This window comes from Pteropus medius, unplaced genomic scaffold (assembly GCF_902729225.1).
Source record: "Pteropus medius unplaced genomic scaffold, Ma_sr-lr_union100, whole genome shotgun sequence".
Taxonomy (NCBI): domain Eukaryota; kingdom Metazoa; phylum Chordata; class Mammalia; order Chiroptera; family Pteropodidae; genus Pteropus; species Pteropus medius.
This window is the reverse complement of record NW_024351730.1, coordinates 8,378,922-8,402,997: the sequence shown is the minus strand read 5'-3', so window position 1 is coordinate 8,402,997 and position 24,076 is coordinate 8,378,922. Positions and strand designations below refer to the sequence as shown.

At 33.5% G+C, this 24,076-nt stretch overlaps 1 protein-coding gene across 2 annotated transcripts in view; it reads left to right on the top strand.

Moving 5' to 3' along the window:
- The window catches only part of SCFD2 (sec1 family domain containing 2), a 345,681-nt gene that overhangs the window by 47,764 nt on the left and 273,841 nt on the right, over positions 1–24,076 (top strand). For both annotated transcript variants that reach the window (XM_039845191.1, XM_039845192.1), the window contains exon 4: positions 8,074–8,249. In XM_039845191.1, coding sequence (XP_039701125.1) covers positions 8,074–8,249 — 176 coding nt within the window. The remainder of the gene's footprint in view (positions 1–8,073; positions 8,250–24,076) is intronic.

Here is a 24,076-nt window from a genome sequence, read left to right as displayed (position 1 = left end):
ATTTTTACAGCCAGATTTTGTGTGGATTCCTCTTCGTGGCACTGGAACCTTGGCCTAGGGAGCCCAGGTGTGAGGCTGGGTACCTTCGCTATTGAGGTGGGTCCTCCGCAGTTGAAATATCCCTCCTGATGTGCATCTGCTACACGCTTATGCACAGCCAGCCTGTTTTGTGCCTCCACCCCTCCTACCATTGTCAATGTGGCCTCTTCTTTATATTCTTAGTTATAAGAGTTATCTTCAGCTGGTGTTCAGATGGTTCTCCAGGTTGATTGTTGTATAATTAGTTGTGATTTTAATGTGGTCGTGGGAGGAGGCACGCACAGAGTTTACTTTTACTCACTCTGCCATCTTGACAGGAACTGCCAGTTATGCCTCATTTTAAAAATTAATATTCCCTAAAAATTATATTAAGTTGTTAAATTTAATCAAATCTAAAATGTATGAAGATATTGACACATGGAAATCTGATAGTATCAACTACAGCTAAGTATACACCTACTGAGCAGTTTCACACCTGGGCATATATTCAATAGAAATGGGTGCTTATGTTTACCAAAAGACATTTATTAGAATGTTCATAGTATCATTATTTATAATGTCCCCAAACTATAAAACCTAAGTGTCCTTCAAAGCAGAATGGATAAAGAAACTGATGTAGTCATGTAGAGCAATAAAATAGGGAAAAAAAGATTGAAGTTTTGGATAATGTTAACAAAAGAAGCTAGACACAAAAGAGTACATACATATAATTTCATTAAATGAAGTTCAAAAGCAGAAAGAAATGATCTGTGGTGATAGAGATAAGTAATAGTGTATGTCTGTGGGATTATTAATTGGATAAGTATACGAGGGGGTCTTCTAGAGTGCTGGACATATTCTATACATTGATCTGGGTGGTGGTTATATGGATAGATACATATGTAAACTTTAATTTACCTGTACACTTAAGATTTGTATGATTTGTATGCTTTATGTTATTCTCATCACCCTTCATATCCATTATACTTGAGGCTTCCGTGTCTGAAGTTGCTTGTACCTTTCTAGCAGGTAGCTTTCTCTTCGCTGCAGTGCCTTTTAACTTATTCTAGGCAAAGACTTTTTGGGTGGCTGAGAGTAGAAGGTTTATTTTTATTGTTTGTTTTGCTCTATCAAGTAGTACTCTTCCTCTTTTACCTTCTAGGGATTTGTACTTCAATTAAAAATATTTTAATATGATAAAAATGATAGTATTATTATTTAAAAATCATAATTCAGTTGTAGTTATGATTACTCGAATGTTCTTATTTCCATTATTTCTTAGTTTCCTAGTATAGCTAAGTATACTTATGTATCCCAACTGAAAATTTCATTCAGCTTATATTCTAATATGTATGGCTTTGTAGCTATATATGTTTTTGTTTTCTAGAGGTGATAAAATGTTCTCAAATTATGTAGTGGTGATGATTGCACAGCTCTGTGAATATACTAAAAACCACTGAATTGTATACTTTAAGGGTGAATTTTATGGTTTTTGAGTTATATCTCAATAAAGCCGTTATTTTAAAAAGAACTCTTGGAAATAAAGATATTGTGAAAATGAAATTCAGCCAAAGTTTAAATATAAATCAAGAAAACTTCTTAAAATATAGTCTGAATAGGACATTAAAAAGATAGAAAAGATAAAAGTTATAGCTAACTAATCCAGGAGGTCCAAGAATAATTAAAAGTTTCATAAAGAGAAACAGAGCAGAGAATAGGAAAAAAAGTAGAGAATAGCAAAGAAAGAATGTGAGGCTTTTCTAGATATGAATAAAGGCATAGTGAAATTTAAATAGGCTTCCTGAGAAGCAAGTAGAAAGAATTAAACAATCTCTGAACTAGATGTAATCACTGTGAGTCCTCAGTACAAGGCAGTGAGAAGGTCTTAAGGGCTCCAAGATGGAAAAAAGAAGCTTACCTACAAAGGAACAAGAATGAGAGTAGCACTCATTCCTCATTAGCAACCTTATTATTTTAACTGAGAATTCTATGTCCAGATAAACTATTATTAAACTTTGAAGACAAGAAAAAGCCTTTTCAGACATAAAAGAACTTTGCTTTCTAACCACCTTTCTGAGTGTTACTTGAGAATGTCCAGCAAAAAGAGTACACCAAGAAAGAAAAGTCATAGATTTAACAAAACAGTGTTCCAACAAAAGAGAGCAATAAAGGAAGTTCTAGGTTGCTGACTGTGTAGAAAGGCCTGGAGAACCATCCATCCAGGATGACCCTGGAAAATGAAGGGGTTCGGTAATAAAGTGTTCAGGGAGGAAAAAAAAACACAGACTCTGAAGATATAATCACATTATATTTGTGATTATAATATGTCAAAGCTTTGATTTAGGCAGATAATGCCCGCCACCCCAAAAGCCACCAAGCATTCTAGGAGCAAAGCATATTATATGTATAGGAAATGTAAACATAGCACATAATTTGATTCCATCATTAACAGTTATATAGTTCATAATGATATAAACACTACTATTGATTGATTTTTGAACTTTTCAAATCAAACTATAGAAAAAGCACATAAAACTAATTATAGTTACAGAGCAAAATATAAGTGCTATCAATTTTATCCAGATCAAAATAAAAGTAAAGATGGTTTGAAAGATGAAAGGGAGAAATAAGTAAAGTGAAGAGTAGAGCAAGCTAATATCCTCTTCTTAGAACATGAAAAGGCATAAGATGCCAACATAGTTGACAGAACAAAAAAAGTTTAAGTCTGCTTAACTTAATGTAATAATGTAATGTAATAATGTAAGTCTGCTTGTGGACTATCTCACCATCTCTTTGTTGTTGTGTGTTCCTATCCTTTTTAATTCCTTTCTGTCATTCTGATGGAATAAGGAGAGGATGTAAACCTGTCTGCTCAGTTTACACTCTGAGCTTTTTGTACAGTATTTACAAACTTCTAAGCCATCATTCATACACAAGATTCTGGCTCTCTTATGTTAACTGTTGAATGAACATTTGAAATTTTCTCTAATAGTGCTAACTACCAACCTTTGTCTATATGTCAGTATGGGTGTTTTTCCTATCATATATATGTATTCCTGGAAAACTTGTTTTGTAAAATCACATACTAGGTATCAGGGTTCGTGATAAAAAAATATCATTAGCAGAAGCCCATTCAAAAATATATTTAAATTTATAATTAGAAAACTAATAAAAACAATAAGAATGTTGATAAAAATACTAATGCAGTTAAAAAGATATGCTAAATTCCTATAAATAAAGAAATGTTACGGCATATATAGGACTTTACATGAACAAAAAGTTGAAGGTTGTAAAGAGATTTTGAGGCTGTTTAGTTATGGAGGCAAAGGCAAAATGCACCAAAAAACAGGTACAACCAAACAGGACACATGGCCAAGCAGAGCCAAGAGGAAGACCTAGGGATGCCTGGGCGCTGCATACAGTGCTCAGTTCCTCTTGTGGCTTCCAGTGTTTGGCTATTATTATTTGCTTTGGGTTTAGCTGCCGTTATTTGGTGGCACAAAATGTTAAAATAATAAGAAAAAATGAATAGATATGACTTTTGTGTAATATTGAAATTATTCCTGTTTGCCAATTGTGTGTGAACTAATAAACCACAGTTTTAGCAGAACATGTTCTATTTAAATATTTTAATGTACTTCACTTTTATTATATTAGAAAAATGATTGAAAAGGAGATAAACGAAATGCTGATTTCTGGGAATGCAAATCTTAAAGCATGTGAGTTTGTGTATTCAAATTTCACATACTTTGGTTTCCATTCATGTTTTCAGGAAAATAAATAAAAAACATGCAATGACAATATTATTATTTTTTATATCAAGGTTTTTTTAAATAACCGTTTAGTAGCAAATATACTAGACAAATTTCTGTTGGTCATTGCTTTCTACCATTAAGACACAGTTTGTGATTAAATCAAACCTGATACTGACAGATTATTCTTTAAGAATATCAACAAAGAAGCATTAATAAATTAAATATATTTTAACAAGTCACAAAAATGCATTGAGAAAGTTATAATTTATCAAGTGTATGTAGTAAATAGAAAAATAGTCTCCATGATGCATTTGAATTCAGTATTGTAAGGATCGCAGACCATTAAAATATCAAAACCTTTTATTTTACAAATTTGTCCCCTTTCCTTCAAGGGATAATTATATTTTAGTGAGTTTTAAAAATATATGGAATTGATGATTGATAAAGTTTTATATTTTTTCTTAGCTAGATTGAAATCAGAAGGCTGTTTCTCTTTCTTAAAGACTCTACAAAAAGCCCTAAGCCTAATAGCTTTTCTTACTTGAAAACCATTTTTCAAATTTCAAATTGCCACTTTTCAAAAAGTTGCTGCATGTTATGCAGTCTTGATATAAAATGACCTTTGTTTTTATGGCTTTAAAAAATGTGTTGCAAAGCCTCCAGGTTGACATTTTAAAATCACTATGTAAATCTGCCTGACAAGGTGGGTTTTATTTTTTTTTTTCTTTGAAATGTGGGATATGAATAAATGTTCTTTCTATGACTTTTTCAACATCTGGTTCTAGTTGCTTGCTGTTTTAGTTGTTATGAACTGAGAAGCTTTCTCAAGTTGTTAGCTTCACTGTAGAATTTTTGGTCGTCAATTAATTGATTTCTATTTGTTTTATGTAAGGTTGTGATTTTAAAGTATTTATATGAAATGATCTTTTATTAAATTTTTGTTAGCGTGTTATAGATTTTTACCACTCCGCCCCCAGTCCCGCCCCATGAAATCTGCTTTCATGACTTATCTAATGAACTGTTAGTGGGTTGTATGTGTAAGAAAAAGTATACAGAGGAGGAAAGAATAGAGCAGCAAAGGTATATAATCGCTCAATTCACAATGTAGTGTTTTGTTGGCATTTCCTGTTGTGAAATATACCCATTTATTCCTTAGGTGGGAAGCTGGCATTATGTAAATATGGTTACCAATTCTGAGTCTGAGCTAGGAAACACAGTTTAACTGGATAAAAAGTTCAACTTTGTTTTTGAATCAAAGCTATTTTTATCTTTAAATTGAGCATATGATTATTATAATAGAAATCTAAACAGACCCTCTGATGGCTTTCTCTGTTGATTTCCATTTTTTATGGACTCTCTAAAAGACAGTTATATTATGAATAGATTGTATGTATTTTGAGCCTATTTAGTTTCTCCTTCTTTAATTGAGGATACAGAGTTAGAGAGGTAGACAGTTCGTATCATATAGAGCCTTTCATATTTTGAAGACATTTTGTATTTTTCCTTAGCAATCCTTATCACAATAATGATTAAGTAATTATTTATATAATTATTTTATGAATCTCTCTCTTCATAGACAAAGCTCTAGGTGCCTTTGTACTTCCATCACCTGCAGGACAGTGTTTAACAAATAAATGGGACTCATGGTGATTGTAGACTTGAACCCATTTTGTGTGAAAATTTGTTTTCATATATTTAATGTTAATATTTAACATTAGAAGATGTCATTGTGTAAAAATGTTAATTATTTGCACAAAAGGTCCCCATTACGTAAGAGAGAATGACATGTGATAGGCTGACTTAATTAGGAGAGCATCAAGGAGTCATTTGTCTTCTTTATTGGCCAGGAGGTCAGTGATTTTTATCTGGCTTGTCCACGATTTGTCCAAGAACAATGCCTGGCACAGAGATATGTGTTGAAACAATGAATTAACAAAAATTAATGACACAACTCAATAATAATAAACAACCTAAGAAAAATGGACAACAAATTTGAACAGATACTTCACCAAAATATATATAAGATGGCAAGTAAGCATAGGGAAAGATGATCGATACTGTAAGTTGTTAGAAAAAGACAAATTAAAATCATGATGAAATATTGCTACACACCTGTTAGAATGACTAAAATCAAAATAACTAGCAATAAATACCAAGTTCTGGTGAGGGTATGAGGCAACTAGAACTCTCACATGTTGCTGGTGGGGCAGCACACTTTGGAAATCAGTTTGTCCATTTCTTATAAAGTTAAACATATACTTAATATATGACCCAGCAACACCAGTACTAGAAATTAACCCCAGAAAAATGAAATCATATGTACACACACACATACATGTATAAAAGCCTGTACGGATGTCCGTGAAGACTTTATTCATAATTTAAAAAATTGGAAACAACCAGGTGATCATTAACTGGTGTATAGGTAAAGAAGCTATGACACATGCGTACAGTGGAATATTACTCAGACCAAAAAGGGAGCAAACTGTGAATATAAGCAACATGTATGAATAACAAATACACCATGCTAACGGGAAAGAAACTAGAGTCAAAAGACTACATACTATATGATTCCAGTTATATAACATTCTGGAAAGGCAAAACTATGGTATAGAAATCAGATAAACACATATATGTGTTTATCAAGGTCTGAGGATAAGGAAAGAGAATTAACAACAAAGAAGGGGAACTTTTGGAATGATAGAAATGTTCTGTATTTTGATTTTGATAGTGCTTACCGAGCTATATGCATTTGTCAAAATTCACAGAACTGTATACTAGGATAAGGTTAATTTTACTGTATGTAAATTATACCTTAATAAACCTGGCTCAAAACCAGAGTTCTTCTCTGGTTTTTCTCTATTAGTACTTAAGCAAGCAAATCGTTAGCTTGCTGCTTTGAGAATCAGGAATGAGCTCATGCTCTACAAAGAGACCAAAGAAACTAGTGAGATTCTGCTGCCTACTTATTCCTAGTATTCTTATTCTTTAGATGCTTACCCTGATAAACTAGTAAGAAAGAGCTTTAAAATTCTTAATCTCTTCAAAATAATGTAATGAAAGGAAAGAATATGTCACAGGCTTTTAAGTTTCTTCTAAGTCTTCATTTTTTGTGTATTATGATCCGTAGCCAAAATCATTTATTATGTGATATCTGCCATTTAGCACTGTGCATGACACTGAACTCAATGCCTCGGTGGGGCTCAGAGATGCAGCACTTGCCTTGTATGCTGCCTCATAGACTTGCTATGAGAATCAGAAGAGGGCATGGTTGCACTGTGTAAACTGTGAAGTGCTAAATAAAGATAGATGGTTTCATTGCCAAGTATTAACAAATCTGGATAAAACAAACAAACTTGGATTTCAAGCATCAGAGAGTAACCCACAAACATGGCGTGGGTAACGTGTAGGAATTTACTTGACTTTCATCTGTGTCTGGCCCCATTGCCTTCTTCTTGCCCAATAGGGAGAATTTGTGGTATTCAGGAGTTTTGTGCAAAGTACTGATAAGTGGCAGGAATTAAATTTGGCGGGTTGGAGAGTGAGAAGTGAATCAACTGAAGGACTGCTATAGGCAAAAGTTGGACTTAGAGGCTCTGAAGGAGTGAATCTTCAACAGTTTTTTTCATTTGTCCATTTTTGTCTTTGTACTATTGCTCGTTTTTTATAATGTGCGTTCTCTTGTTCAAGTCTAGGTCATCATTGTAGCAAATGCTGTATCACCCACACCACATTGTTTCTTCTGATATCTGATCTTCTAGTGTTTTTGCCACCCTGGTTTTCCATACATTTTTGTTTTGTGTAACAGCCAGCTTTATCCTTTTATTGTCATGAACCCACTGATATCAGTGATAAAGTTTTAGCTATAGTTGTAACAGATTTTTCCTCATGTTTTATATACATACACACACAATTAGAAATTTTGCCTCTTTGCCTCTTAGACTTCCAAATCATATGTCTTAGAGAGGCACTCCATGTCGAGCCCAGCAAATATTTATTTGTGTGACTTTATTTGAGAACTTACTTGCAGGGTATTGCAGAATTAGAAAATGAATTTCACTAACAACATGACCTTGGCCAGATCACTTAACATCTGTTTTCTTACTTGCAAAATGCAGGTAATAGTTTCAACTCCACTGTTGTCACCATGTTGTAAAAATCACAATAGCTTAGCAAAGCTTGCAGTCAACTCAGAAGTTCTGTACCAATATAAGGTAGTTAGTATTATTAAGGGAATTCTCCTCATTATTTTTACCACTTCCAGAAGAGGGTTCACTGATAAATTATTGTGTTTCTCTAGGAAGAGTCACTCCAGGGCAGCTGATGTCCTATATTCAGCTCTTCAAGAACAACTTCAAAGCTCTAGTGAATCACTGTGGACTCCTGCAGCTTGGACTGGCCACTGTTCAAACTCTGAAACACCCACAGACTGCCAAGTGGGACAACTTTCTGGCTTTTGAAAGGCTCCTTCTCCAGGTATGTTGCTATGGGAGCTTCTTGGGATAGTAATAATTAAAATTTTCACTTCCAGGGAAAAACTTTGATACTTATTGTAGTATTAGTAATAAATCATACTGTTGACATATACCTTATATCATATTCTCCTTGTGTTCTCAAATTAAAATAGAAACTTACCATACCCTTTCTTTTTTTGACAGTGACATCTTTGGCTACTCACTCAATACTAAGAATGTTTTTGAGCATTTGACTAACCTTGGACAATCTCTTTTCAATTTTATGCCACTCGGACCTTTCTTGATTTTTATGGCATCTTTATTCAATCCTTACAACTTATTCCTGTAGACTATTATGGCTATTTGCATTTCTTCTCACACTAACTAGTCTCTAATCCTTAAACAACATATATAACATGTGGCTCAGTAAAAGGTGAAAAGAAAAAACTGCATTTGTAGTTTTATGAAGAAATTTGTTGTGGGGTAGGACCTTTTCGTGGTTGATGAATTATTTTTATGGGGAGATTTTTTTTTAACAAGATATATGTTTTAAAATTATAAAATATTTCAAATTTACGTAAAATAATATGACGAATATCTATGTACTCTCTATATAGACTCAATATATCTTACTAGTTTTTAATATTTATTTTGTATCATTTTTTTATTAGAGAAATAAAAATAGAGTTAAAGTTGAAGCATCTCTGATACTATACCCTTCCCTGCTCTGATTCTCCTTTTTTCTTTTTCAGAGGTAATCATAAGCTTGATTCTTATTTCTATATTTTTATTAAATATTTTTTCCATAAATAATATAGCATATTGTTATGGGTTTTACCTTTTATGTAAGTGACACCACGCTATAATATTTCTAAGCAATCTACTTTTTCAGCATTCTATTTTTAAGATAACCAAGTTGACGTGTATAGTACCAGTTCATTCATTCTATACCACACTATTTAAATGAATATAAAATAATTTATCCAATCCATATTGATGTAGAGTTAGGCTGTTCTATATTTGTGTGTGTATGTGTGTGAGTGTGTGTGTATGTTTATGTGTCGGTGTGGTTAGAAAGAATGTGATGAATATCCTGGAACATGGTACACATGTGAAAGAGTTTCTCTAGGATATGCACCTTGGAGAGGATTGTTAAATTGTTGACCATGCATGTTGTTGAGGTAATTAAATAGCACCAAATAGATCACTAAAGAAGCTGGACTAGTTGACAGTTCTGCTAGGAAGGGATGACAGTTTCTTTCCCAGCATAGTGTCCAGCACTCAGTATTATTGAACTTAAACATTTTTGATAGTGGGTCAATGCTATCTGCATTATAAATTTGCAATCCCCTGGCTACTATGAAGCTGAGCATCTTTTATGATATTTATTGACTATTCAATTTTCCTCTTCTGTCAGTTGCTCATTCTTATACTTTGCACATTTTTCTTCTATTGGGTAACAGCATAAATTGTTTTACATCATGGAAATACTTCTCCCAGACTGTACTTTTTCTTTTAATTTTAATTCCTATATATATCATTGTATAAAAGTTTTAATTTTTTATGTAGTCTAGTTAATATTATCCTTTATGGTTCGTGCTTATTTATGTTTTACATTAGAAATATTTTTAACCCCTAATTTCTAAATATATTGTTCTTTATTTTCTACTAAGAATTAACTTTTACTTTTGACATTCAAATTTTTAATCCACCTGGTGTTTTATTAAGCTCTAATTTTTTTTTCCCATAGGAATAGCCTAGTCTCCCCCACACCATGTATGAACTATTCCCTTGTACCATAGATTACTTATCCAACAGTCTTTTTTCTCTTTCTCATGTTGGCATAACACCAGTTTTGTTCCAGTGTCTACTTTTCCCCCACATTATTTGGGTAAATCCTGATTCTTCTCAGACCATATTGGTATTCTCATTTTCCTACCTAATAATTGGTTTAGCAGTTCTAGCCAAAGAGAGGCAAAGGGAAGTTTGCTGAAGATATTTCTAGGAAAGATTTTCTTTTGCCCTTATAGAAAGATACATAATGAAAAAACAAACTCCTTTTTCTGTCTCTTGATATATGTTTATGACACTTAGAGCATTTTGTGGTAATGAAAGAAGGTTGCTGTTATCTTCAGGAAGACAGAACAGAACCTGACTCTGAGTCTTACCTCAAAAAATCTGGTTTTGTGAGATGATACTTCTCATTGTTTAAGCAATTTTAATAGTTGGTTTTCTGTTATTTGAAAGCAAAAGATACTTATCCTTTTCCCTTTGATGTGTAATGTACTGACATCTCATACAGTGGTGGGTTTATTTCTTAGTTTCTAGTCTGTTCCAGTGTTCAGTTTATCTATTACAGAATTAATACTACAGCATTTCAAAATCAATATGTCCAGTTTTATGGTTTTCTCTATAAATGAGACTTACTAGATTTGTTGGGAGTATTTTAAAGATTTTAATGCCATTGAGAATTGAATTTTTAAAATTTTCGAATTTTTTATTGCCAGCATAGAGGAGGAATACCTTGATTTTTGACTGCTGATCACATGTCCAGCAACCTTGCATTTGATATTTATATTTGTTTTCTTATTTCTTGCTGTGATTCATTGGTTCTCCTGGATTTCCTTGGTGGGCAATAATATCTGTGAATAATAGCAGTTGTTTTCTTCCTTTCAACGCTTAATGCCACTTTCTTTTTTAGTGCACTGATTATGTATATTAGGACACTCTTCAAAAGAGGCAATGATAGATTGGTATCTTTGCATTATTCCTGACTTTAAAAAAAATGTTCTAAAATTTAACCATTCAATATTTTATTCGATGAGTTTTTGTTTTGTTTTTAATCAAACAAGGGCAGTTCCTAATACTAGTTTGCTGAGTTGTTGTTCTTATAATGCATGAGTTTTAATGCAGATCCTGAAATTTTTAGATTACTATATAGTTTTTCTTCCTTAATCTGTTAATATGGTGAATTGTATTTAAAAATTTTAAATGTTAAATAATCATTATTGCATTCCTGGGATAGGTTAAACTTGGTCCCCCCCCCTACACACACACACTTAACACACATGTGCATGCATACACACAAAAACAAACATAGCTAGATTTAGTTTGCTAATATTTAATTTAGTATGTGCATTTATGCTCGTTAGTGAGATTAGCATACGACTTCTCTTTATGGATTGCCATGGGTTTGGTTAGAGTGAGTTTTATTTTTTTTATTCTCAGGAGTATAAGAAAGGAATTATGAGTTGCTTAAAAGTGAAATATGCCTGAAGAATCATTAGGACTTTTTGCTTTGTTCATTTTAGATTTTTATTTCCAATTTAATCACTTAAATGTTTATGGATCTATTTAATTCTTCTGTTTCTTCTTAAGATTAATTTGATAGTTTATATCAGCTGAAATTATTCATTCATATAAATTTTCAAATTTACTGGCATAAATTTATTCATAGAATTCTCTTAAAAATGTTAAATCTTTTTTCAATGTATAGTTTTATTCCTTTTATAATGCCTAGTATTTTTATTGTGTTCACTCTTTTTTGATTTTGCTCAGTATTGGCAGAATTTTATTAGTAACTCCAAAGAATTGACTTTAGTTATTTTATTTTGACATACTCACTTATGTTTTTGTTTTATATTTCATTAATTTCTGTTCCTATCTTTATTTCCTTTCTATGTTCCTGGTTTTGCTCTGATGTTCTTTTACCTAATTTCTTATTTTCAAATATATGCATGAGATTATGAATTTCCCTTTAAATATTGCTTGTACCTTATTCCAAAAGTTTTTATTATATTTATTGTTATTCAGTTCTAAGTATTTCACAATTTCTATTATGACCTTTTTCTTTGTTAATTAATTATTTAGACTGAATATTTTTAAGTTTATAAATAAATAGGCTCTTAAAAAACTTTTATTTTAATTGATTATTAGATTGTGGTTAGAGAATGTGTTTTGAATGATTTAATTTCCTTGTATATGGTTCCTTGTTTGTATGTGATTCATTTTTATAAATGTTTCATATGGGCTCAAAAAGAAAGTTTATTCTCTAATTGTTGTCTGTAGGGTTCCAAAAATGTCCCTTAGTTCATAGTGATTATATACAATATTTATATATCTTATGTATAATAAAGTATATTATTATAATATAAATAATCATTAATAATTGACTCAAAGCTACACTTTTTAAATTCTTTACCTCTTTGATTTATTAGCTTCTGACAGAAATATTTAAAAATTTCTCACCATGTTTGTGTATTTACCAAATATTCCTTATATATTTTTCTATATCTATTATCTATATCTATAATCTATGCCTATACCTATATCTATATCCCACACCTATATCTATATCTATTAAAAACCATGAATTCATTCTAATGTCATAATTCTAATCTAATACTACAGAGTTTATTCTAGTTTTCTCTTTTTCCTTATTCGTAACTCCCTTCTCTGACAGCGAGGAACCTATCTCCCATTACCTTCAACATAGTTAATGACTTGATAAATCTCCACATATGTAACCAGTCTTTAGAGCTGCTTCCCTTCTTGTTCTTTCCTTACCTCACCTGGGCTCTGTCTTCCTGCTCCAGGTCATGTCTAGGTTCACACAGATGTTCTCTTTCACTTCATGCAAAGGTGCCTCTGTTGACATCCTTTGCGAGAATACTGCCATTGCCACTCCCCTGTTCGGATGCTCTCACCTCCTTGCTCAGGCTCTGAAACTCTGTCATGGGGTATTGCTCTCCCTCAACCTCCACATGCATGACTTTCTCACCTCCTTTGGTTCTGACGACTCATTTAGGGCTGCTGTTTCATTCACCTCTCTTCTCCCCAAGGGGCCTTGGTAGCCATTTAAACACCCCCCTCACCTTGCTCATGTTTTGATACCCTGCACTGGGCCCTAACTGCCTCCAGCCTCCACTTGGATGTCCGCTCTACCCTCTTGGGTTCCAACAACCCTACTATGCGAAGATGGCTCCTCACCCTCATTTGACTATGAAACCTGCACTGGGGTGCTGTTTCCTTCCCCCATGCACATCCTTTCATCCCTTGGGTTCTGATAACCTGCTCTAGGCCACTGCTACCATCTTCTTTTCTCTTCTCTGTACTACCACATGGACAACCTCCTCACCCTGCTGCTGCCTGCTACTGGTATTCTTTAAGGTGAATCTCTAATTCCAAAATCTAACAAAAGTGTTTCAAAACAAGACACAGCAGTGTTTTCCCAAGAATATTAATATTGCACCTCATTAGAGATTTCTGAAGAAACTTGACACAGTTTTAATTCTAAGCTATCTTATATTTATAATTAATTTTTGGAATTATGTCCCATATTAGACTACCTCAGATGTGACCATGGTACTTTATGTGATTCTTTCAGCAAGTGAAAAAAAGTTAAAAGACTGTGAAAAGAAATCTTTTAACATGCTAAAGTATCTTAAGTCATTTAAGACACCAAAATCTTACTTTTATCATAATTGCTCATTACGTTGGCTAGCACTATGCTCTCAGTGAGTTCTGGGTCCTTACAAGTAGTGTTTCAGCATAGGTGAAATTATAAGCTAGCCATCGTGATTGCGCTTTGTTTATGGATGTGCTTATTTTATATAGTATACACTTCCTCCATTAATGTAATGTCATAATAAAAGATGAGCTGTCCCTTTTATAGACTTTGATTTGAAAGTAGAACATTTGAGTTTATATTGTGTATGAGGGCAACTTCTAGCTTTTTCTAAAGGGCTCGAGAGCCAACTAGATGCAAATCTTAACCATGATTGAGAGGTGATTTCGTGGGAGACTCATTTCTACCACTCTACCAGGCCTCTGTTGCTCGAACTTCAATGTTGACTTTATGGCCTAAGTAATATTATAGACAACTTTGGTTAAGAAAAAGAAATTGGTCTTGGAAGTCTATAATTTAACATAAGTTACTACGTTTTTCTACTTACTGCCAACTGTTGGCTTCGTGGTTTTGGCGATTTAAGGACTAGTCAGCAAGAGATCTGTGTACTGGTCATAAGATTTATATTCGGCTCAGGCTCTAGAAAATGAGAAAAAGATAATGTTATGTGCTCAAAAGAGAAACGTTTTGCGTATTGGGAAAATCTAATCTTTATTGTCAGTGGATATGTTTTTAAAACCAAAAGGAGATAAAACATCTTCTCAGTTCCTTTTTCTCTTCCTTATCTCCAAGGCCCAATAATCGTAGTCTATGTTTTAGGCATTTAACACAAGTCTGCTAATTAATAAATACTTTTGTTTCATGTTTAAAATGTAGAAAAAAATAAGTTTAATCTGAACATGGATACAGTTATTATTTCATTAGTAAATGTATACACTTGTAAAAATGACTTTGCTTTTTTTAAATCAAAGTGTGGATTTACTTTTTTGGTGGTAGGCTACAGAGATTTTATTTTAAATATAGTCTAACTAGAAAGTATGATTTCGTTTTTTCATCTAAATAGAAATAAAGTGCCTACCTCATAGTGTTATCGTCAGGATCGAATGAGATTATATATGTACATTACTAAGTAAAGTGCTTTACATGCAGTAAGTGTTCAATAAATAATTGCTTATTCTTTTAGCTGAGCCAAAAATATTACAAATGCCAAAGTATTTTATCTGAGTAAAACCTTAATATATTCTCACCTAGACTTTGTTTATCTATGTTAAAATTTTTTAAGGAAATTGAGACTATTAGAAAAATCTTACTTTTTAAAATATTTACTGTTTGATAATGTTTAACAATATTTTTCTTTAAATCTAGATTTAAATCCCATTGTTTCTACAATGTGTAACTGATGTTTATATCTGTCACAAAGAAAAACATTATAATTTATTGTAGTTATAAAATGATATCAAACTATATAGTAGAAGAAGCAGCTGTATTTATACTTCCTAAAAACATAATTTATAAATATAGGTATTATCTATCTACAGTTATTTCTTTAGGCAGAATTTGCATTTCTAAATTAAAATACCCAACTTGGAAAATGATTTTTAAACAAAATATAAATGAGTTACATAGCCACTCATGATAGCCCAGGTAAATGTTGCTTTAGTTTTAAATTTTATCTGTTTTTGCAATGAAGACAGATGGTAGGCATACCATTTTATTAGTTGTCCAAGTAGTTTTTGTAGGTAGAATTAATTTTTTTAATGATATATTAAATTTCAGAATATCTCTTCTATAACAAATCAAGTTTACCTAAACTAAATAACAATATTCTGCTTGTCCTATAAGAAATTGGTGAGTTTTACTTTCTCAGTCTTCTATTACTTCTGTTAGGTCCCAAGCCATAGGGCCAGGCTTGGGAGTATAATGGCTCATTTTAGCTCTGTTCCACACTTCACCAACACCCTGGGAGGTTCTGTTTTGTAATGATTTGTCATAGCATAAGTGCTGGTGATATCATTTGGAAAAAAAGTGAGGGAAGAAGCAGAGAAAGATTATCTCCAAAGTCAACCCAGAGTATTGTTTACAGATTGGGAGATTTTTCATAGTTTTCCTGAGAAGGAAAATTGTATAGCATTTTTAAAAGAAAACCTCTTGTTTCTTTCACATTCTACTATCAACACTTGTGACACCAAATGTGTAGTGATTTTTCCCATACCAACCAATTCTCCAACTCTCTAAACACCAACCGGGTGACTCTACAATTCAATTATGACGCTAACTACAGACTCCACAGGTTATAGGCTCAGTCCCAGGAGACTGATCCTCCCACCCCCATGCCCCCACTTTAGACAGCAATTGCAAGTCTGGGCCTCTCATACATTTGACCAACCAGCTTTAAATTGAAGTTCCCACGGCCCCCTCCTCAGGTTTGATAATTTGCTGTAATGGGTCACAAAACTCAGGGAAACTTTTATTTAAGTTTATCAGCTTATTATAAAGGATATTACAAAGGATGCATCTGAACAGCCAGGTTAAGAGGTACATAGAGTACGGTCCAGAAGGGTCCTGAATGCAGAACTTCTGTTCTTCAGGAGTTGGGGTGTGCCACGCCTCCAGCACGTGGATATGTTTACCAACCCAAAAGTTCTCTGAACTGTATACTTTAGGGAGTTTATGGAGGCTTCATTACCTAGGCATGATCGATTATTAACTCAGTCTCTGTTCCCCGTCCTTTCCCTAGAGGATAAGGGGAAGGCTGGAAGTTCCAGGATTCTGCTCATGGCTTGGTACTTCGTGGTGACCAGCCCCCATCCACAAGCTATCCAGGAACCCATGAAGAGTCCCTTTATTAGAAAAAAAGATGCTCCTATCACCCAGGAAATTTCAAGGGATTTGGGAGTTCTGTATACCAGGAAACACGGTCAAAGACCAAATATTAGAACAAAAGATGCTCTTGGTGCCCCTGTTGCTCAGGAAAGGGTTTTAGAAGCTGTGTATCAGGAACTGAGGTGGTAGGGCAGAGACTAAATTTAGATTTCTTATTATGTCACAGTGTTTTTCACAGTATTTTATCAAAACAACTACAAAGACAAGTTTTAGAGAGGAATACCTTTCCCATACTCCTAGGGATTTTCCTAGGCATTTTCTTGGTCTCTCTCTGCTCTTTACTTCTTCTTCTCTTAGGGAGAGGAGTGTTTTTTCTGGTTGGCAAAATTGGGATGATTGAATGGGCTCAACTATGCCTTTTCTCCTCTTGGGAAGGGCCTGGCTGTGGAGGGTTCTGTCGTGTTCAGCTCTCTCAGCATTAGAATTTGCCCTTATTGGGTGGCGGCCTCTTCTTTCTCCACTCTTCTTATTTTTCAGAGCAAGCTGGCAGCAGGGAGCAGATGCTCTGTCCTGCTTCTTCATGGCAGGGGGTTCCCCTGGTCATTGCCTACCTATGACCTGGAGGAGAAGGCTGTCTGATTTCTGGAGCTCTATATGAGCAAGCTATCTTGGCTGACAGATGTAATATTCCATCTCTCAGTCTGGCCTTTATCAGTAATAAAAGTGATATTTAGACTCGAGCCTTTAGGGAAGAAGCTTCTTAATGTCCTTATCACCTATTCTCACCTTTTTACATAGTGCATGGCCACCCACAATAAACACTGTGCTTCCTTGTTATCTTTGCAGCTAGATGTGACCAAGTTCTGGTGAACAAAACATGCATAAGAAGTGATGTGGGCCACTTTGAGGCTATGCGCTGAAAGGATTGATACATGCCTTTCTTTCCCCTGCATTCTCTGCTAAAATGCAGCCAGGGTGGCCAACTTGAATTATAATAGGAAACTGTGTATTGAAGATGTTTCAACACAAAGATGGAAGAACCATAATTGGTTTGCTGAAAATGATGTAAACACCACATCAACCCTGGGCCACCTACCTGGTCTTTATGTGAGTGAGAAATACATACTTATCTTGTTTAAGACTCTATAATTTTGAGTCTTTGTGACAGCAGCCAAACATTCTAATTAACATGGTCAACTTTTATGGCAATTTTCTTTAGAGAAATTTGTGCTGTGAGCCTTATAATTCTGATCATTTTATAATCTCATGGGGAAATGATCAAAATAGTGGGTTGTCTTGATGCATGCACTCTTAAACATCACTCGATTTGGGGATATTTGGAAATAATGTATGAGATTTAACATATTTTAATGCAACACTAAATTATTAGACTTTTAATTTTTCTAAAAAATTTATGGAAAAAAGTTCCAAATGAAGGACATTTGGAATTAAAAAATGTAAGTAGCCTAACATTGATGGTCCATCAGGAGGTCATGCATTTAGACTTTTATTAGTTCAAAAGACTTCTACTCCCTTTTTCCCTTATAATTCAGAACACCTAGAGTGACACTAGGTTAAACTTTACTAATTCTCAGAAATAGAAGTTATCCTTTTACTTTCTCTCTTTTTCAGGAAAATCTCTGCTCTCTAGCTCTTTGCTAAGAGAAGTGTCACTTCCAAATGGTGGAGGGAAAAAACTGGAAAGTTTTTTTCAAAAGAAAATATTCTATTCAATTTCATGTAGTAATAATCTGTTGAGCACATGCGGTCTGCTGGACAGTGGAGTTATAAGATTGAAACATATATGTTTTCTTAGATGTACATACGGTTTATTTTGTAATGTGGATTAGATATCAGTATATTAGTACCATTTGTGCCATTTTTCTAGGGATCCAGGACCAAGTAGGATTTTCTAGGATGGTCTGAGTACCTAAGTACCGCATTTATAGTGAAAAAATAAATGAGAAAAATAAGTCCTAGATGCTCATCAACCAATTTATAAATAATTTTCTTGAATTACTGATTTAGACTTGAGGACTGTTTAGCAGAAGTTAGACAAGTTATTAACCTGATGACCATGGTTCTACCATTAGTAAGCGTCAGAGCCAGTATAAAACCTAAACCTGTGTGATACTGAAGCCATGCCCTTCACTTCTATATATTGCTGGAATATTAATCCTGGGGCAGGGCATCAAAATGCTTGCTGGTCACTCTGTTTTCATACTTCACTCATACTTGTTCTCAGGCATTAGGGTAAAAACATTTTCAGAACACAATAGAGTCTACATAACCCATTAATACAAATTTTAATTTATATGCATTTAAGTCAGTAACTTTCTCTATGAGAACTGCAATCATTAAAATACATTTCCCACTATTTTGTTTTTCCTTGATGATCTATAAATTTGGCATCCACATTGAATTTTCATCTTGAGCTTTACTCCTCAGCAAGCCTTTTATTGAAATCTGATGAGACGTATTTCTCCATAGGATACATCATCTCAATTTTACTTTTCTCCTGTAGAATATATTTTTTAATGTTGTTCTTCTTCCTCGTCACATTAAGATATTGTATTTTGGGTAACAAAAGAGAGAGACAAATGGAAAATAGAAAAAAAAAAACAAACCCGTGAACTTCTTGTTCCTTTGCCCAGGGAGGGCACATTGCCAGGATTTTGGAGTTAGGTGAATTTTTGCCAAGCATCTGATTAGAAAATGATAGTCAAATATATACGATTGCTTTTAAACTAGGCTTGCCTTAGAAGCAATGATATCATATATTATTCCAGCTGTAAGCCAGAGTCAGTAATCAGGCAAAGTAAGTTCAAGGCTAACAATTTTGGTTCTTTGTATTTTGAGGGTCTACCAAAAGAGTTTCAAATACGGACTTTCTGCCAGTAGTCGAAGGCACATCTGGGTGGGTCTTCATGCTGTGAAAAACAAGAAAGAATACAACCATTTTGGTTCGTTTGACCAAAAGGGAAATAATAATTGTTTGTGCTACCCTGCACTGACTGAATCTCTCCAGAGCCACTCCCTCTAACTGTTTGTACTATGCTGGCCACCCCAATGGTTGATGGAATTCATTTTTTCTTTTTTAAACATCTGAGTTCCTAAGAATGAAAGGAAGTAACACTGTCTAATTGATGTTTTTGTTTTGTTTTGTTTTGTTTTTGTTTTTTAATATTAGTCAGCCTTGGGGATATCAAGTCTTGCTTATGCCCATTCACAGGACATCTTGGGTGTAACTTAATGGCAGGTCTCTCCGAAGGAAACTGAGGCCTAGGCCTGCTGAACATCTTGAGGACCTTGCCATTTCACTTCTGACCTAAGGATTCTGAGAGTCCTGGAGGTCAGCTTGACATTAGTGAGTACCTGAAACTAGACAGTAGGCTTAAACCTGGGTGTGTATTTCTTCTCCATTTTCTTTTTCTTACCACTCTCAGAGGCCTAGATAAGATGAATTATTTATTGAGGGTTTTGTTTTTTTCTTGCCAGAGGCTGCTAATCCTCAAAAGTAGAAGAAAGATTTGTTCAGGATCTCAAGTTTCCTTCTCTTGAGGGACATTGTGAGCCAAGCCTGGTTTACCTGAGCACCTTGATGAATGTCTGTGCTTTGGTATCCACCCCCCACACCCCCGCCTTACTCCCATTTTTACTTTTGAGTTAAGAGATCCAAAGCAGAAGTGAAATGGTGCAAAATAGAAGCTGTTCAATCTGTTTGTCTCTTTTTCTCTAGAATGATCCAAATTTCATGAAGACACACATTCTTTAGGAAGAGTGTTATATGGCACTCTTCAGTACTTTCCTTACTCATTGTTTTCCAGTAGAGGCAGTACTAGCTTATATCTTGCAGGGTAGTTTTGTCATTTTACAAATATTATGGAAATACTTCTAGAGTAATTTGTCATGTCATATCTGTGCAGAAAAAAGTCCACAGCTGAGCAATTAAATATTGTTATACCAAATGTTTTTAATAGGAGTCTTCCTTAACATAGTATGTAGGAACACATCTTAATTTTTTTAATCTCCTGATTATGAGTTCTTTAAAAAAAAGTAGCAAATGAGCAAAACGGAATTGCCAAAAAGCTTATTCCAGTGGAAAATATGTGTTGAAAATTGATTGGTTACCACCCTACCACGTGAAGCATTTTCTATTATTATTCACTTATGCGATTAAAAATATCTTTACTGTGGTTTGACAAAAGAGTACAAAAGATTCCTCTTTTTACTTAGTCCATGTATAATCTTTTTCTGGTGAGTTTGTTTTGTTTAGTGTTGCTGTTTTGATATATTAGTAACTGTTCAAAGTTTTTTTCCCCTGCAAAATTTTGGATTTGTAATTTTTAAATAGAAAAAAATGAGGAAATTAAATTGAAAAATTTAAGGTTTGGTATTTCTGGTTATTAATTCTTACTGAAAATATATAGAATTTATCTTGTCAAACACATGATACCCATACTTTTTTACTTTATATCCTTTAACTTTAGTTTTAGTAGGAAAAACATTATAAAATATAAAAACATTATGAAATGTATACAGTAAAATACATCGAGGTGTTTTGGGAGTAGAAGGAAGTTAATTACATGAAACTTGAATAGATATGTAATATCTTTAGTTAATTTATTTCTTTTTAGGTAACTTGTTTAGTGGATGTTTTCTTTTGCTCTTGTAGAGATTTTTAAAGACCATAATCTAAATAAAAACTAATAAAAAGGCATATTAATAATAATCTTATAAACACAACTCTCTAGAGGAAAGCTGCTTATTTAAATATCATAAATATACTACTAATCAAGGCATATGTCATCAACACTCTTCTCTCTATTGACCAGAATAGTTTCTAATACACTCACCTGATTTAAATTCTCCTTCTGAATAATTCATATATTGATTGGAAAAAGGATTAATTCAGTGTATTTCTGCTTAGTATGACAAAAGAATAGAGTAAAAAAAAAAGAAAAAGAAAAAGAAAAAGGAAAATAGACCAAAGTTTAGAAGCAAAGACATTTCATTTTTTGTAGGAGTGTTAATGAAATGACTTCCAAATGGAAATGATTTCTTATGTAGCCAGACATAAAATCCATCCATCCAACCAACAGATATTTATTAAGCACCTACTGGGTACTAGACACCATTCTTTGTCACTGAAGCTGCATTAGTAAACAAGAAAAACAAAGTCTCTGCTACTGTGGAGCTTATGACATATAGTGAGTAAAGACAAGCAATAGATAGTTAATAAGGACTGCAGTCAACACAAATTTTGAGCATCTTTGGGTATGAAGCCCTCTATTATATGTTAAGAAGGGTTTTTTTAAAAAGACTAATTTTCAGTTGATAAAAGGTATATGTCTCAACACATAACTGGTTTCTGTTTTTTTACTGTGCCATAGCCCCTTACACATGCATCCATAATACATATCAGTTGTAGCGTGGCTCATAGTTACTTGCATCGATCTCCTTCTCCTACAACTACTCTGATACTGACAGACCAGCATCTTATAACTTACTTATCCATGCTTCCTTTCATTGGGAATATGCCTGGTATATAAGAAGCACACAGTACACATTGGTTCAATGAATGTGTAGTTCTTTACAGTTTGTGAGACATTTTCATCTGGTCTTATCTTAATCTTCACCAAACCTGTGTAAGAAAAAAGTTGAAAATCACATTATATCACTTATATGTGGGATATAAACCTAAAAGCAACAAATGAACAGGATAAACAGAGACTCATGGACATGGACTATAGACTAGTGGTTACCAGAGGGTAGGGGGGAGGTGAGAAGAGGGAGGTAGATGGGGTAAAAGGGGTCAAATATGTGGTGACAGAAAGAAATCTAACTATGGTAGATGAACCCATAATGTAAATATATATATATATATATATATATATATATATATATATATATATATATATATATATATATTTGCCTTACTGTTAAATATATACCTGAAACCTGCTGGATTTCATTAACCAATGTCACCATAAATAAACAAAAACAAACAACAAAAAAACAAGAAACAAACAAAAATCTTGTATAAGAGAGGTAATTTATGGTTGAAGCAACAGAAAATTAAGTGACTACACATGTTTATGTTTTTATGCATAGGTGAGAGGATCATGGGTCATAGCCAAACCTGCTTTCAGAACACTAATTTGACTTAAAATTTCCCTTTTCATTGTGAAAGGATCATAGAGGAGGAGAGTGCAACTGATCATACCTACGACTTGGTCTAATCTTGTCAAATGGACAAATCTTGCCCCAAACACTTGTCATCTTTCTTTTGCCAAACCACTCCCAGTTTCTCCTTTCACTTTGTGAAATCTTTCTGATGTTTTTACAAGATATTTATACTGAAGTTGTAAGGTAATTAATAGACCCTCACTACCACTTCATCCACTACCATTGAGCTCTTGCTAAGTGCCAGGAACCAGGCTGAAGTGCTTTGCATGCACTGTCATATTCAAACCTTAGAATTCTGGGAACTGTTGTACAGATGAGGAGACAGAAACTTAGAGAAGTTAAATGTCTGCCTAAGGTTACATATAAGTGATGGAGCCTGGGTTCTATCCTGGCTCTGCCTGACCACAAAATCTGTGTTCTCAATAATTATACTACACTACCTTGAAAAGCTTGTTTTAAAAAAAGAAGTTAAGTTAATGTCATTGTCAAGCTACATATCTAGTATGGAGAGTACAGCTCTGCCTATTTATAAGAAAATCTTCTATACATCAGTTTATCAGGAAATATAAATTTAGGCTCATAATTTTTGTGTTTTTTTTTTTTTTGCAGAAAGTTTGTTTGATTTTGCTTTATGAATAAATAATACTCCTTGGATTTTTTTCAAGGAGCAAGTCCCTTTAGTACATCAGACTCATTTTATTTATCACTTTTCAGCCACACATGAATGATGAGTAATACATGTAGGGATAGAAGGTTTAGGCTCCCTGGTGTGAGCTCCAAAGGCTGGATGTTCTAGTGCAGTGAGGTTTGACCCAGATAACAAACATAGTTTTTGAGTTCTTGCAAAGACTTTGTATTGTTTGTATTTACTTCAGAAATCTCAGCCCTGTTTGGGTGTACCAACTGTAGATTCTCATTGTTGGGAGTTAAGTTTAGCAATCATCTTTGAAGAATCCCTTCTACAGCAAATCCTTGTTATGGATAGCTTGTGTCTATAGATTTTCTTTCTAGATAAAACCTTGGTTTTCTTTCTAAACATTGTGCACACAGACAAATTTTATTGGTAGTTTTGAGGGGGCAGTATAATCAACTTAATGAACTATTTGCTTAATAGTTCATTAATGAACTTTTAAAAAAATCTCTTTATTTAAAAATTTATATTGGTATATTTCATTATACCAATTATATCAATAATATTTATCAATATTTTTAGTATTTTTTTAGTTTTGGTTTTACTATTTACCCTTTTAATTTAGCAATAACCACCACCTTTCTCATAAACAATAATTACTAATAATGTAGTACTGTTGCAAAATAGTTCAGAAACAGATATTTTAGTAATTTAATGAGTTTAGTGTATTTAATAAAGGCAGTGCCACAAAGCAGTGAGAAAAGGAAGACTATTTAATAAATGGACAAGAACAATTGGT